The sequence below is a fragment of the Cryptomeria japonica genome, chromosome 1 (assembly GCF_030272615.1).
Source record: "Cryptomeria japonica chromosome 1, Sugi_1.0, whole genome shotgun sequence".
NCBI classification, from domain to species: Eukaryota; Viridiplantae; Streptophyta; class Pinopsida; order Cupressales; family Cupressaceae; genus Cryptomeria; species Cryptomeria japonica.
In genome coordinates this window covers 39841538-39855575 of record NC_081405.1, presented here as the reverse complement: position 1 = coordinate 39855575, position 14038 = coordinate 39841538, and the positions used below count along the sequence as shown (strand labels likewise).

The 14038-nt window shown below is 36.6% G+C and overlaps 1 protein-coding gene across 1 annotated transcript in view; it reads left to right on the top strand.

The window, feature by feature from the left end:
* Positions 1 to 1344: 1344 nt before the first annotated feature.
* The window catches only part of LOC131027401 (triosephosphate isomerase, cytosolic), a 31854-nt gene continuing 19160 nt past the window's right edge, over positions 1345 to 14038 (top strand). Inside the window, exons 1-5 of the mRNA XM_057957444.2 lie at positions 1345 to 1548; positions 4227 to 4302; positions 5084 to 5207; positions 12263 to 12347; positions 12689 to 12821. Of these exons, the coding sequence (XP_057813427.1) occupies positions 1510 to 1548; positions 4227 to 4302; positions 5084 to 5207; positions 12263 to 12347; positions 12689 to 12821 (457 nt within the window). The 5' untranslated portion in view covers positions 1345 to 1509. The remainder of the gene's footprint in view (positions 1549 to 4226; positions 4303 to 5083; positions 5208 to 12262; positions 12348 to 12688; positions 12822 to 14038) is intronic.

Below are 14038 nucleotides of genomic sequence, written 5' to 3'. Positions count from 1 at the left end.
CTAACGAACTGAGGTTGGAAACAACCTCACCTGCCATGGCCAACAATATTTTTTCCCTTTATGTTGAATGTATTGGAAACCATAGCAAAACAAAACAATGCATCACCCTCTCCATCGACAAAGCCAAACTCGTTTCTTGTTGCATGATGATGTGGATGAAAGAAAGAAATAAAGATTTGACTATCATGCTATTTGATGATGTGAAAGAAAAAAAGAAAGAAAGATTCGAAAGATTCTTTTATAGTGCATGATACCAAATTTGTAAATGAATCTACAGATAACTTATAGCAATACGAGACTAGCCCATAGTTTTCATGGAGGCACTTAACTATGCTATAGACGAGGCATACATACTTTACCCCCATGTGAGATTTGAACTTGTGGCCTCTCTTTCAAGAGCACAAGTTCTCTACCATTATGCCAACTCCATAACCTACACCACCATAACCCCCTCTCCCCTACTTGAATTCGTAACCAAAATTTTCAATTGGGATATTGTGGAAAAATTGGTTTTCTTTGAAAAAAAAGGAAAGAAATAAAAATAAAACCAACATAGCATATACCGGGTACCAAAATGATATTCCAAAAAGCTAACAACCACATAATGAGGTTACAGAGGACCAAAAACATACCATTGCAAATGCCAAAACACTCCAACATACGTGTACCCTATTCACTAACGAGCGAGAGATGATATGTTATTGCACAATAAAATGTGCTTTAAATCACTTGTACTTACATGACAATGAACATGTAAGCGAGGAACACGTGTCCACTGTCGATCCATGACACATGGGAGATTGTTGGAGGACACATGTAGAAGATGGAGCAAGGGTTCCATTTGACTATTATAACCCATGATGATAGATGTGAGACTATCTCATATTCTTTGCGGGAGACACCTAATGGTACTACAAACAAGACATGCATACCTTACCCCCTTGTGAGATTTGAACTTAAGATTTCATTTTCAAGGACACAAGTTCTCCACCATTATGACAACTCCATAACCTGCACATTTCAATTGAAATATTGTGGAGAAATAATTTTTCTTTGAAAAAGAACTTAAAAAAACAAAAACAAAACCACCATAAGCACATACCAGGTACTAAAACGATATTCCAAAAAGCTTATTCGCCAAACCTATTAATTCGAAGGGATGAAGTCCACACGCTCGTCATCCCCTGTTACAGCATTTCTTGAAGGCCGTCAACATATTAAACATTATCTTGTGAGGAATAAAATTTGATAAAAACTTTTGTCACGGCTACCAACTGAAAATTAATACATTATGTCCGCACACCGTATAATTCATAATACAATAACCCTAAACGTCAGCAGCATCGGGTGAGGGTGGTCCCGGATTCGTAACGTAACAATTAATCAGATTTTATAATAGTTCAGTCAGTCTTTATAAACCTATTTCTGCCTAACAAATCTGAGCTGAAGGTTCATCTTATTGTTATATTTTTCTCTTGTGAGGTTCTGACATCGATCCCTGCTAACACCATGGCCCGTAAATTTTTCGTCGGTGGCAACTGGAAATGCGTAAGTTAGCCTTGAAATCTGCACTGGCTTTCCTTTTTAGGTATTTAGCTTAATATACTAAAATGCGTGGAGATTTTATGTCTGAGATCTGAGCTTGTCAAGTCTGTGAGAGCTTCTGCTTTGGTTGGTAATTGTGGATCAACAATCCGTAAAATCTATATTTAGCTTACGAAAATACCCGCAAGTGGATTAGTATTACAGTGTGACAATATCAGGCTTTAGTAAAATGGGCGCACATGGATTAGTATTACAGTGTGAGGATATCAGGCATTTATTCACAGAAAATGCACTGTAAATATGTTTGATGAAGCGGACGGGTAAATTATCCATCAGATTATATTTGTCACTCGTTTTATTGTTGTTGTTTTTTGGTTTTTATTGAAATTTCAAGGGTTCAGAAGTTTTCAGGGCGTGGACATCGGAGTTGAATGTAAGAAGAGTAATTTGAATCCTGTTTTTATAGAGAGGGCTTTCGTATTATGATACTCTTTGTTAAAATCAAGTCCTTAGCTGTGCAAGGAAAACGATTATTTTAATGAGCTACCCGGATCTAAAGTTATACTAATGCTACTTAATATATCGGTATCATTTTGAATGCTCTAATTTATTTTTTATTAACTTATTAATATAAAGAAAGAATTGGTACAGGTAATAATTTATAATTAATAAAAATGTCTTTACACAGTGGTATCCAGATATATGGTATTATTTCTGACTGAAAATCTAAAATCTCTATGAAATAAAATTATTATTCACGAGTGTGTGACTTTTTAATTGGGTGACATTATTGTAATGGCATCCATCTTATATGTAGGTTATTCGAAAGAGCATTTAGATTTAACATATAAATATGTGTCCTGATCAGCCAAAAATCTCTCAGCTTTCTTTCAATTTTTGTTTTCTCTTTATATTGAATCCTTTGATGGTAAAATAACCATTTTTGTGTCTAGGGAATAGGCTTAATAAATATTATTGCTCAGATATTTTGAAACGTGCTTTTAAGTCTTTGATCTTTGTCTCTGCAGCACAAGGCTTCGATCTTCTCATGTTGTTTTGCTTGTTTAGATTTGTGATTCTATAGTTTTGTGGTGAGCAAAAATGTTTATTTAATGTCAAACATCTTGATCTAATCTATTGATCTCAAAGTTTGAGTAAATTTAGCAACGTTTTGCAGTATATTAGTTCTGCGGCGCATCCAATTTTCTGCTCCGTGAGAGATGATTAGGAATCCTCATTAAAAGGCACCACAAAAGAAATTGGAGACAAAGGGCATGGAAAATAGTACTGGCATTTCATGAAACTACCTGATGTTTACAAAAGGAAGCTAGTCTGATTTTTTAAATTATTTTCCCCCTGAAATATCAAGTGGTAAAACTATTTTTGCTTCTCACATCCAAATCCTTGATTTAATAGAATGCATCTTAAGCTTCCATTACAAATTTAAAATAATTGTCATCAAAGATTGGTGGAAGGTGTGCTTACCACCCCTGTTGCATTGCATACTTGTGGCTTTTGGCGACCTTGAAAATTATTATAGGGATATTCTTTCATGTCCTTTTTAACTTCTGAATAATGACACTATATGTGTGCATTGTAGACACCATCAACTTTTAATCTTTGTCTTGTCAGATGTCAGTAAACTGAAAAATGGATTATACGGGATATTTTAAAAAACTTAGAGGCCTTACCGACATTCTTTGCAGTATGAGAGCACCAACTTTTGGTATGCTGATGTCATTCAGCTTGTGCAATTATGTTCAATGTGGCTAACTGTGCAAGAGTACCTTTTCACGTCCATGTGAACATTGTTACTGAATGATTTTTGAGGGAATTACGGAATTCATATAAATGTGTTCCTTTCTGATTGTTTGCTAGTAATATTGAATGCTTTATATATTGGAGCAAGGGGTTGGGCTTAATACAAACTTAAGAATTCTCATTAAATTATTTTCGACTACAGAATCTGTTATTTCAGCTGTTTGACGGATAGTTGAAAAACTTCGATTCCTGAGAATTGCTTGCCCTTTTAAAGAATCATTTTCTTAGACAGAAGTTGTTTGATCTGTTTTACATTTCACAATGATGTATATGCTTCCAAAGGTCTCCCAAAACTGAATAGTTAACTATTTCAAAATTTTAGAACATGCATTATTCTGATGACGCACTTCTGGGATGTATTTTGCCAGTTTAAAATTGCCTATGTATATATATATATATTCAACTATAAAATATAAAAATGTAATTGGATTCTGAAGATATGCAATTAATTGTGTAGCTACCACGTATACCTTTAATCTAGCATATAAATTCTTCAGAGCATTGTCGAGTAAGCTCTATTACAAATAAATTAATAATCCATTTTCCCAGTTTCCAAATAAGAAAGATACTGGAGCAAAGTCACTTGGACCACGGCTCACAATTTCTTAATTAAAGCATTTGGATTCATCTTTGGATACGCTGAATATTGAATAAATGTAAATAGTTAAGTACAAAAGCTCATAGTTTGTTTAGAGAATTATTTTCTTTGAATTTAAACTTTATACACTTGAAGTGCAAAGCCTTCTTTAGGAGAGGGCTTAATTACAATGGAAATTCTTATTTTTCTTTTTCACTCCCATTTTATTATTTTACAAAGAACAAGAGAAAGCTGACTTTCTGTTTTTGAATCGACCTTTTAGAATGGAACATTGGAGGAAGTGAAGAAACTTGTGAGCACGCTAAATGCAGCAGAAGTGCCATCTGAAGATGTTGTTGGTAAGAAAATGATTTATAAATCCATCTAGGTTATAAATACAAGTATGAAATTAATTGACAAAGGTTGACAAAGAGTCATGTTATAGACAGTTAGGGTTTTCACCTAATAAAGCCAGCAAAATGAAGCAAGATTTGAATGTGCCCATCTGTAGAAATTTACCAGATCTTTTGAAAGACTATGCATTTAAATTATTTAAGCATTGCACTTTTTAATTTTTGAATGCTTGAAGTTGGTCATCAATGGTATACCCTTTCCATGCTTTAATTGTGCAAATGCCTGCAACGTCATTTAAAGCATATATATCTCCCGTCTTTGGGGAAATATTTAAATCGTTTTTACAAGGTAATGCCTTGTAACAAATATCCTGTAATTAGTTGATTCATTAAATGTATTAGAAAAGTGGTTTAATTCAATCAATTGGGAAGCTTCAATGCACATGTTGGCATTTGACATAATCCAGTAGTTTTGTCAATCATTCAGATTTGCTGCTGGTTATTGGATTTACACACCTAAACAATACAGGACAAGCAGAAGATCAGTAGGATATTGTTCAGTATTACTATTCTCTATCCTGTTGATATTTGTTAAGATCACTCTAACACAATGGGATCCTATTAGGTTTAGGGAAAAATATGTAGTTTCTAATGTACTTTGATAGTCTGTTTAAACAGTTGCCATAATTATATATTAGATTACTTCTCTAATATTTTGGAGATCAAAATGATTTATCTGCCATGATTGATGCCAGTGATTTCTGCTGACTGGGCTTGGTTTTTGCAGAGGTTGTTGTTAGTCCTCCATTTGTGTTTCTTGCACTGGTGAAGAGCTTATTACGCTCCGATTTCGCTGTTTCTGCACAAAATTGTTGGGTGAGGAAAGGTGGCGCTTTTACTGGCGAGATCAGGTGGAATTTCGATTTTTTTCTCTATCATATAGTCGCTGAAAAATGTAAACTGCATTTATGTATCGTTTATTTTCTTGAACTTGATTCATGAGAATGGATTATGGTAAATACTGAATGTATAGCAGATTCAAAATGCACCTTTAAGGTCTGAATTTTGGTATAAGCATTTGAGCTTTAGCAGCTAGGGTATGAAGAAAATGATTTCAATTATCTAAATGACAAGGATCAAGCAATAGGATTAAAACTTAAAAGACAGAACATGTTGGAGCATCTTTGCTGTGCATTGTAATATTTTTTTGGGCCAAATTCATCATGCTAATGCCAAGGATATCCTTAACTGGTGTTGACAATTTGAGATTGCCATCAAATCAAGTAGATTTTTGGATAGCTCATATGCAGACTCTTAGGTTGCCATTGCAGAGCAAGAAGATTCGTAGCTGGCAAAGTGCTTTTGTAGGTTGGTCATATGATTTGCATCAATGCTAGACTGCTGTGATAGTTGGATGCCACAAGCACAAATACTCAAGAGAAGCAACAAAATACTTAATATCATTTCATTCTAAATTGCAACGATCTTCCATCAATCTTAATAATTTTTGCTTTCCTACCTGTTGTGACCTTTTCACACATTGCCCCATTGCAAATTGGGACCCCCTTCTTTTTAGGCCCTTCCGGTCTTTTGGCTTTGTTTTTTGGGTCTTTTCACGACAGTCTTGTCAGTCTCTCTGCTTTGCAAGTGTTTGGGGGTCATATTGATTAAATCTGCTTTTTGTTTAAGCGAATTTGGTGAAGTCTAGGGCCTGTTTCATCAATTTTAGGGTTTGTGCCTTCAGTCCTAGATTTTAGGGGGTTTCTTTTAGGGTTTTGGAAAAACTGAACTTAGAACTGGAATTGTGACCCTTCAAGGAACCTCCTAGTAAAATTTGAGCGAATTCTGAGCGCTTACTATTTTTAGTAAGTTTCACTGCCTCCCGGATTGGTCTAATTTTGCCAAAAATCAAACTTACTATTTTTAGTAAGTGCTTTCCTGACCTATTTTGTCCAAACCCTAACATTTTGAAACACTTATTATTTGGGAAAATCTATTTTTGGTAGGATCTTCACAGGAAAACACTAAAAGCTGAATATCTCTGAAGACGTTGAAGATTGAACGTTCCTGAAGACCATTTCTAAATCTGGAAGAGTCAGAAGGCAGACAAGTTGGATCAAAAAAATGGTTAAGTATGGAACTCCTATTCCAGAAGAAGAAAGCATGCAAAATCATATGTCTGGAAATTCACATCAATCCACCAATGTCATCCTGATCCGGAAATGGCCTGAAAGTTTGAAAATTTGAAATATCTTCCAAAATCCAGAATTTGCATTATGATTCCTAGGGACCTAAAACCACTCTCAAACATCCTAACAATATATATGAAATATAACTTAAAGTATAAGAAAGGAAAAAGACATATTGAAGATGCCACTTATACTTAAATGTTATATCAAAATCACGAAATTCCTTACTAGTGCGGAATCATTGCCTAAGTCCAGGGATCAAGGATGAATGCTTCAAGATGAGAATTTTATCCATCAAAGTCAAAATCCTATGCCCAGTTAGGAAAATTGAAATTTCTTCCAAGGCTTGGAAGTGATGAATTCCACCATGAAGAGTGAATTCCATGCTCAGGATTGAAAACTCAAAAAAATTGGCTAAGGCATGAAGAATTTCCTTCCTCAGGGGTAAGGAACAAATTTCTTTCCAAAGGAGAATTTCTTCACAACATGAATTCCACGTTCCACGCCTAAGTTTGAAAGTTCGAGAAGGAAATTTCCAAGGCAAAGGGAGAATTTCGAGGGTCAAGGAGGAATGGAAATGCAGGAAATCCCCTCCGGAATAATTTTGAAAAATCCTATTTTTAGACACCAAATCTCGTCAGAATTCGAAAATTTTTGCAGATTTGGACTCATGAGGGAATTCTCTCTCTCCTGGACTCGGGTCCTAAATTTTAGGAAAGTTCCTAAAAAATAGGAGGTGGTTGAAAAGTGTTGAAAATCTCCTCCAGAGAAAGGAAAGTTTGAGAAACTTGAAGAAAATTCTTCATGGATCAAATTCTTCTCTCCTGAAGTTTTCTCTCTCCAGGGTTTTTCTCGCCAAGTGGCAGCGGAGTCAACGGACGCTGAATTAATGAAGCATCTCTTTGCATGCAACCGTCACATTTATGGCATTATGGCAGATTCCTTCTGCATGCAGCCGTCACGTTTAGGAGATGATGGTGCATTTATGGCATCATGGGCGATTTTTGCATGAGGATGCCATTTTTGGCAGGAATTCAATTAATTGTAATGGGATGGAATTAATTGTATATGGGCACAATGGGCATTTATTGTTGATTCCCACCTTGTTGCATCATGTGTGGGGAATCTTTTAGGGAGAAATCCTAATTAGGGTTTTGCATGTAATCATGGCCTGAGGCCTATATAAAGGGGTGACCCCTTCATTTGGAAAGGAGGAGAGATTATTATCTGAGATTGTTGCATCAGGATTGTTGAAGTAGCCAACTTAATACATTGTTCGATTTTGATGGTGTATTCTTGTTCTATTTTAGCAATTTGCATGGTCTTGCTCTCTTCAGTTAGATTAGATTTGTTTACATGTTGTTAGGAGAACCGGATTTGATAGGAGTACTCGTTGCAGAATCCGAGCTCATACTTTTGGTGTGCAGCTGATTGTTGTATATCTTGCAAAGTTAGCCTGAGCCTTTTGTTATGTGTGTACGCTTAACTACGATCATCAGGGAAGATTGTTCGATCTGATGGTCCATATTGGTGATTTGAAAAACCTCTACACACCCTTTGAAGATTGCACCACCTTCGCGCAGTTGTGCTCTGCTAGCGAAGCGAAGCGTGGTTTGATTTTGCATGAGTGATCCCGTCTCTTGTTCTTAGGATTAGATTAGCTTTAGCATAGTTCTCTCTACCCTACTCTCATTTACTTTCTGCATAATTCGAAAATCAAAATTCAAAACTAGGGCTTTCATTGTAAATCATCCATATAGAAATCCTTGAGCTTGCACGAGTTTACCATCTTCTTCAATTGAACACACGTAAGGCCCCTTGGGTTAACAACAAACCCATCAAACAACTGAGTCGCGTCCACACACTGGAGGAACCTTGGAATTAGCCGTTTGAACTTTATGCAATCTTAGCATACGGACTAATTTTGATCAAGAGAGGGTAAGGTGACCGTTGGTAACTTTATTCCGTGTTCGACGCTGTCAAAAAAACACGTCAACACTACCTAGAATACACAGAAATACAATGGGATCTACATATCATGATAAAAAACTCTTTTGTAGACAACAGATGATTTTCTATGACTCAGGACCTCGAGAGTGTTCACTGTTCAAGATTTAGCACTTACCAGATTCCTGCGGGGTTTTCTAAAAATGAAAACAAGTGTTTTTTTATAAAAAGTACAAAGATTACATCAAGTGCTACAACAGTAGAGACAAAGACTTTGAGAAGAGAAATCTACTAGGAAAAAGAGAGTATTTTCTAAGAATGACTGTAGCAGATGGCCAACAAAACAACCACCTAATTGGGCAAAACACGCAAAATTGCACTATCAAGGAAGTTACATCTGAACAGACAATGTCAATAAATTTGCAAAAGAAGATCCAAATTGTTTCCCTGATTTTCTTTTCAATTTAAGAGCCAAATCCATGGTAGCTTGTTTTTTCGGCAGTGATATTCTTGGTTGCCATGTTAGTTCCAACCTCTACATTTTTCTTCCTTAAGTGACTGAAGATGGGAAGCAAGAACAACTTTTTCATCCAACACATTTTCTTAGTCAATGACAGGAATTTGATGCTATTTGAAAGGGAAGGGTGATATCAACTTATTTTCAAGATCCTCTTTAGAAGGGGCCACCTCTTCGGTCTCCTTAGCATGCTTCATATGCCACAGGATCCTGTTGGGATGAGGCAAAGAAGGGGTTAGAAGAAGAGAGATCCCTGCTAGTAGAACTTGAAGTTTCTTTTGAATTTTTAGGGGCAGTCCCTTTGAAAATGTCCATGCTCATGACAGATATAATGCACTCATAGTTTATCTTCTGGTTGAATACTAACTTGTTCATTTGCAAAATAATGGCCTTGAGAAGACAATTCAGAAGATCTACATCCACACAAACAAGCAACAGAGTGGTTCTTTTCTTTGGCCTCAACTTACATCTTGAATGTCCCAATAACATTTCCTATTGTCTTTAAGGCCTCTTGAGTCCCATATGTAATGGGAGGATTGGGAGTATTACACAGATCAGCACCCTTGAAGGTGTTTCTTCTATGTTACCCCGCATTTTGGGGATGGGGTAGAGTGAGGACAGGGGGATGCGTTTCAGGGACGGGCAGGGGACAGCTATTAAAAAATAGGGAAAATTCAAAAAATAGAGAAATTTTCAGATATTCATAATGATAGCATTGATAAGACATCGTATACGATAAAAGTTAAAATATAATATTGGAGTTCTATTGATATTTTCACTGCATTCATTGATGAAAGTCACAATGACAAAACAATAAAATTTTTTTGGGGTAAGTTAGAAAGTATGGGGTATTTCATAGGAATCAGAAATTTGCAAAATGGAGTTTAGTGCACAGTGCACATACAGATGGACAAACAAACACAGAAACAAAAGACATGCAAACACACACACACACAGACTCACCCACCCACACACTGATGAAAAGACACATTTGGCACTCACACAAATATGACATAGACACAAACAGAAACTCAATACTCAATCACACACAAAGAGACACAGAGATAGTGTACACGCATGCACATGTACACACAGACATAGAGTCACACAACATGCACACAAACAACCACTAGATGCACACATTCTGATAGATAGACTCAAACCTAGAAAAATAGGCAGACAGAGAACACACACTTTGATACCTGCAAATACCCCTGTGCACACAAACACAGACGGATACTCAAAACAGACACAAAAAAAAAAGGAAAAAAAATTCACTTTCTGCTGTTTTCTTAAAAGAACTTTATAACTGCTGTGCCAGGGACGGCTAGCCATCCCTGGGATGGTCAGGGAATGCCTAGGCATCTCCTGCCCATCTTGGGATGGCTAGCCGTTCCCAAGCATTTCCAGGAGTTTTTCAGGCGTACTGGAAACATAACTGAATGTTTTGGTGGTTTTGGGGATGGCTGGGGACGTTTCCAAGGCGTCCCCATGCCCCCTGGACGTTTCCACTCTGGGACGGCACTTTTTTTGTCAAGTATGCGTCCCCAGGTTACATAGTGTTTCTTCCATTGGATCAAAGTTTGGAATCCGGTTATTCAGGTACTGCCCGCAAGAGCCCATAATGGCATTAAACCAAGCCATTATGAAAAATCAAAATTTTTCTTCTTTATTAGAGAAGGAAGCTAGTAAAAAATATCTCACACATTGTAGCAGTGGTTTCTTAATTGAAGTATACTAGACATTAAATCAGTTTTATATCTTATAAACGTTCTAACTTAGGATTTTTACTGTCTTCCATGGGTATGCATCCCTGGCTTCAGTGGTGTTTCTGATATGGGAGGAAGGTAGTGTATGTCTCATGGCTGTCCCCAATTTTTTTCAGAATTGCAGAACATCCTTGACACAGTACGATACATCAGGAAATGTCTGAGAGATGTTTGGCTGCCCATATGTCACTTGACCGTCTTGGGGATGCTAGGTATGCTGGATGGTAAAATCACAATTTCACCTGCTTTTAAAAAAAAATACATGCCTTCTCGTTTTCACAAGTGGCACCAGCTTCTGAAACAGCAAGTTATATACATTGTAATTCTTGCTCAAATATGGAGTGAGCTCTAGTGAATCAGTATTATCCCACATTGAAAATATGGCCTAATCTATTTCAATCTGCGACAGGTAGTGGGCAGACGGACTAGTATAGTAATATGGGCCCAGGATGTGTATGTGGAAATAAACAAACTTGAAATGAAAAAAGAAAAATTTATATAGAAATAACAGTTTCAAAGGGGCTAGGGGGTCCCACAGGCCCTCCTCACCTCTTATAGAACCCATAAGGCTTGAAAATATAAAACATAATCATTTATTGTGTTTGCCTGCCACTGCTTAGCTGAGAAATTATGTTCATGACTGAAGGAAAAGCAAATTTATAAGACATTTTGTCTGCTGAATGAATTTTACACTAAACAGTACTATCTTAATTAAATCTATTAGATCAATTCAATGAAAAATTGGTCATCTCTCTGCTAGAATTGGATTGCATTTCATGAACACAGTGTGAGTCAGAACTTCTTTATCAATTTTACTACTAATTTTTTTGTCATTCATAAAATGGTTTATTGCAATGCTAGAATTGGATTGCATTTCATGAACACAGTGTGAGTCAGAACTTCTTTATCGATTTTACTACTAATGAGAAAATGCACGCAGTTTTCAGTTAGCTGTTGTCTTTGTTTTCTCTGGCAGAAATCTGTTTGCGTCTGCCAGTAATGTCTATTTCATCACTCTTCTTTTTTTTTTAAAGTGCCGTGTAAATTTTTTAACGTGACGGTGATGTTGGCACAACACGCCCTTTGGTACCATGTGAAATGCTTTTGACCCGGATCTATGAACTGGTGAGGTCACAAACGTGGGGCCTCATCCGCATGTAACAATGCCGAGTCTCAAACCTGTGAGCACATTGGATCAGTGAAGGCACAAGCCTGTGTTCACAATGGCCCAGCCGGGGTTTGAACCTTGGTGGTCACGACAACACCACCACCACTTAACCAATACACTATGGGAAGAACCTCACTCCTCTTCTTGATATAGACTGTCATGTTCCTAAATTTTGAGATCTTCTCATCAGTAGCATTTCTTAATATGTATTGCATTGTTCATGTTAATGAATTGACATTTTTGCTGTTATTGGGGGTAATGGACTGTGATATCCAAAATGGAGGAGCGTGTTTAGAATGTTAGAGCTGAGATAAATATTGCTAGTGATATAGTCTCATGGACTTAAATTTTATGTGTTGTTATATTGTCAATGCAGTGCAGAGATGCTGGTCAACTTAAACATTCCATGGGTTATTCTCGGCCATTCAGAAAGAAGGCTTATACTGAAAGAAGTGAATGAGGTATACCATTGCATTTGCATATTGATAATTGTTAGACATATTCATGGATGTTTTCGCTATTGCCAAGACATCATCATTTGTCTATAGAGGCATAATAAATGAAATTGCCATTATTGGTTTGATGACTTGTTTTTCATCTTTATATTTTTTAGGATGGCAGTGAGTTTATAATAATTCCATCTTTTGGTTTGTTTCTCCTTGTATGAATTGAATACCAATCTTATAGGTCGTACATGCTATTCTACCTGTCTGTATTGTTAGTTGTGGGTTATTATATAGATATTAAGGTATGTCTATTATTTTTCTGCTGCGTGTCTTGATCTTGTTGTATGGATTTGTAGTTTGTTGCAGATAAAGTAACCTATGCCCTTGGTCAAGGTTTGAAGGTGATAGCTTGTGTTGGAGAGACTCTTGAGCAGCGAGAAGCTGGAGATACAATGAATGTAGTCTCTGAACAAACCAAAGCAATAGCAGGTTGGTGTATGATGCATTTTTTGTGTACTTGTAATCCTGACAGGGTTTGATGGGTAAAGTGAATATGAAATTAATCTGTGACAGAAGACTGGGATGAAACATAAGTATTCTAGAAATAAATATGTGCTTCGGCTCAATCAAAACATGCCTTTACGAAGCAGACTAGACCTTATCACTTACAGCTGAAGCATTAATCTGAACAATCTAATCCCTAAACCACAGGTTTGGGAACAAGTCATCCATAGATGCGAAAACTGAGCAAGATAGAACCAACTAGACTTGACAAGCATTTTATAAATGAAATAGGCCATTCAAAAAATACTTATCATACCACAAGAAGTTATACCACAAATAACAGAAAAAAGCTGAAAGTTAAAGATAGATTTCCTGATATCAATCTTTATCTGTGCTTTATCTGATGTAGTAGATACTCCATCCATTACTATGGTGGATTGGATAAAATTAGAGACCAGTCCAATATTTCTCAATGTCTGTCATCTTCTCCTGGAGGTCATGTGGCTTTTGTTCAGCATGTAAACTTTGCGTTCTTGAGAGCACTGGCTAAGTTTCAGACTATACTGTCGGAGATTGATTGTTTGATGTTTCCTACTTACAAACAGATCAATCAAGTCCCAAGTCTTATTCTGCTGCAATGTGGCCATCTCCTCTTTCATGACATTTCTCCAAAACATGTTCTTCTTAGAAGATAGAGCTTCTCCTATAGGCCTTGGTTCATCATTAATGCAAAGTTAGAGCAAAAACATATTGGAAGTATAGTGGACAATGTCTTTTCGGAACTTTTTTTGGTCTAGTATACCTTTTCATAGCTATCACTGGTGGAGATCTTGCTGCATCTGTGTCCTGTTCTTCTATATTTTCCATTTCCCCACATTATTGTGTCCACTTTTTTGTTCATGAATAGATGCATTTTTGTTGCTCAATTTTGTGGGTTGGAAGTGCATCCTATTTGCTCTCCTATAAATTTGTTTGTACCTCCTAGAAGAAAACTCAAAGTTCTTCAATATGGCATCCCTTGAATAAAGAACCTTTTGGGTCACTGGATTCCAAAGCCTGTGGCATTTCACATTCTCACCATAGCTAATGAAAACATACTTTTAGCTTTGAAGTCCAACTGACAGTAGTTCTTTTTTGGCACATTGTAATGTCCCCTACCAGGAGGCTGCGAATTCCTGTAACTTAACAATAGTTCTGATCTG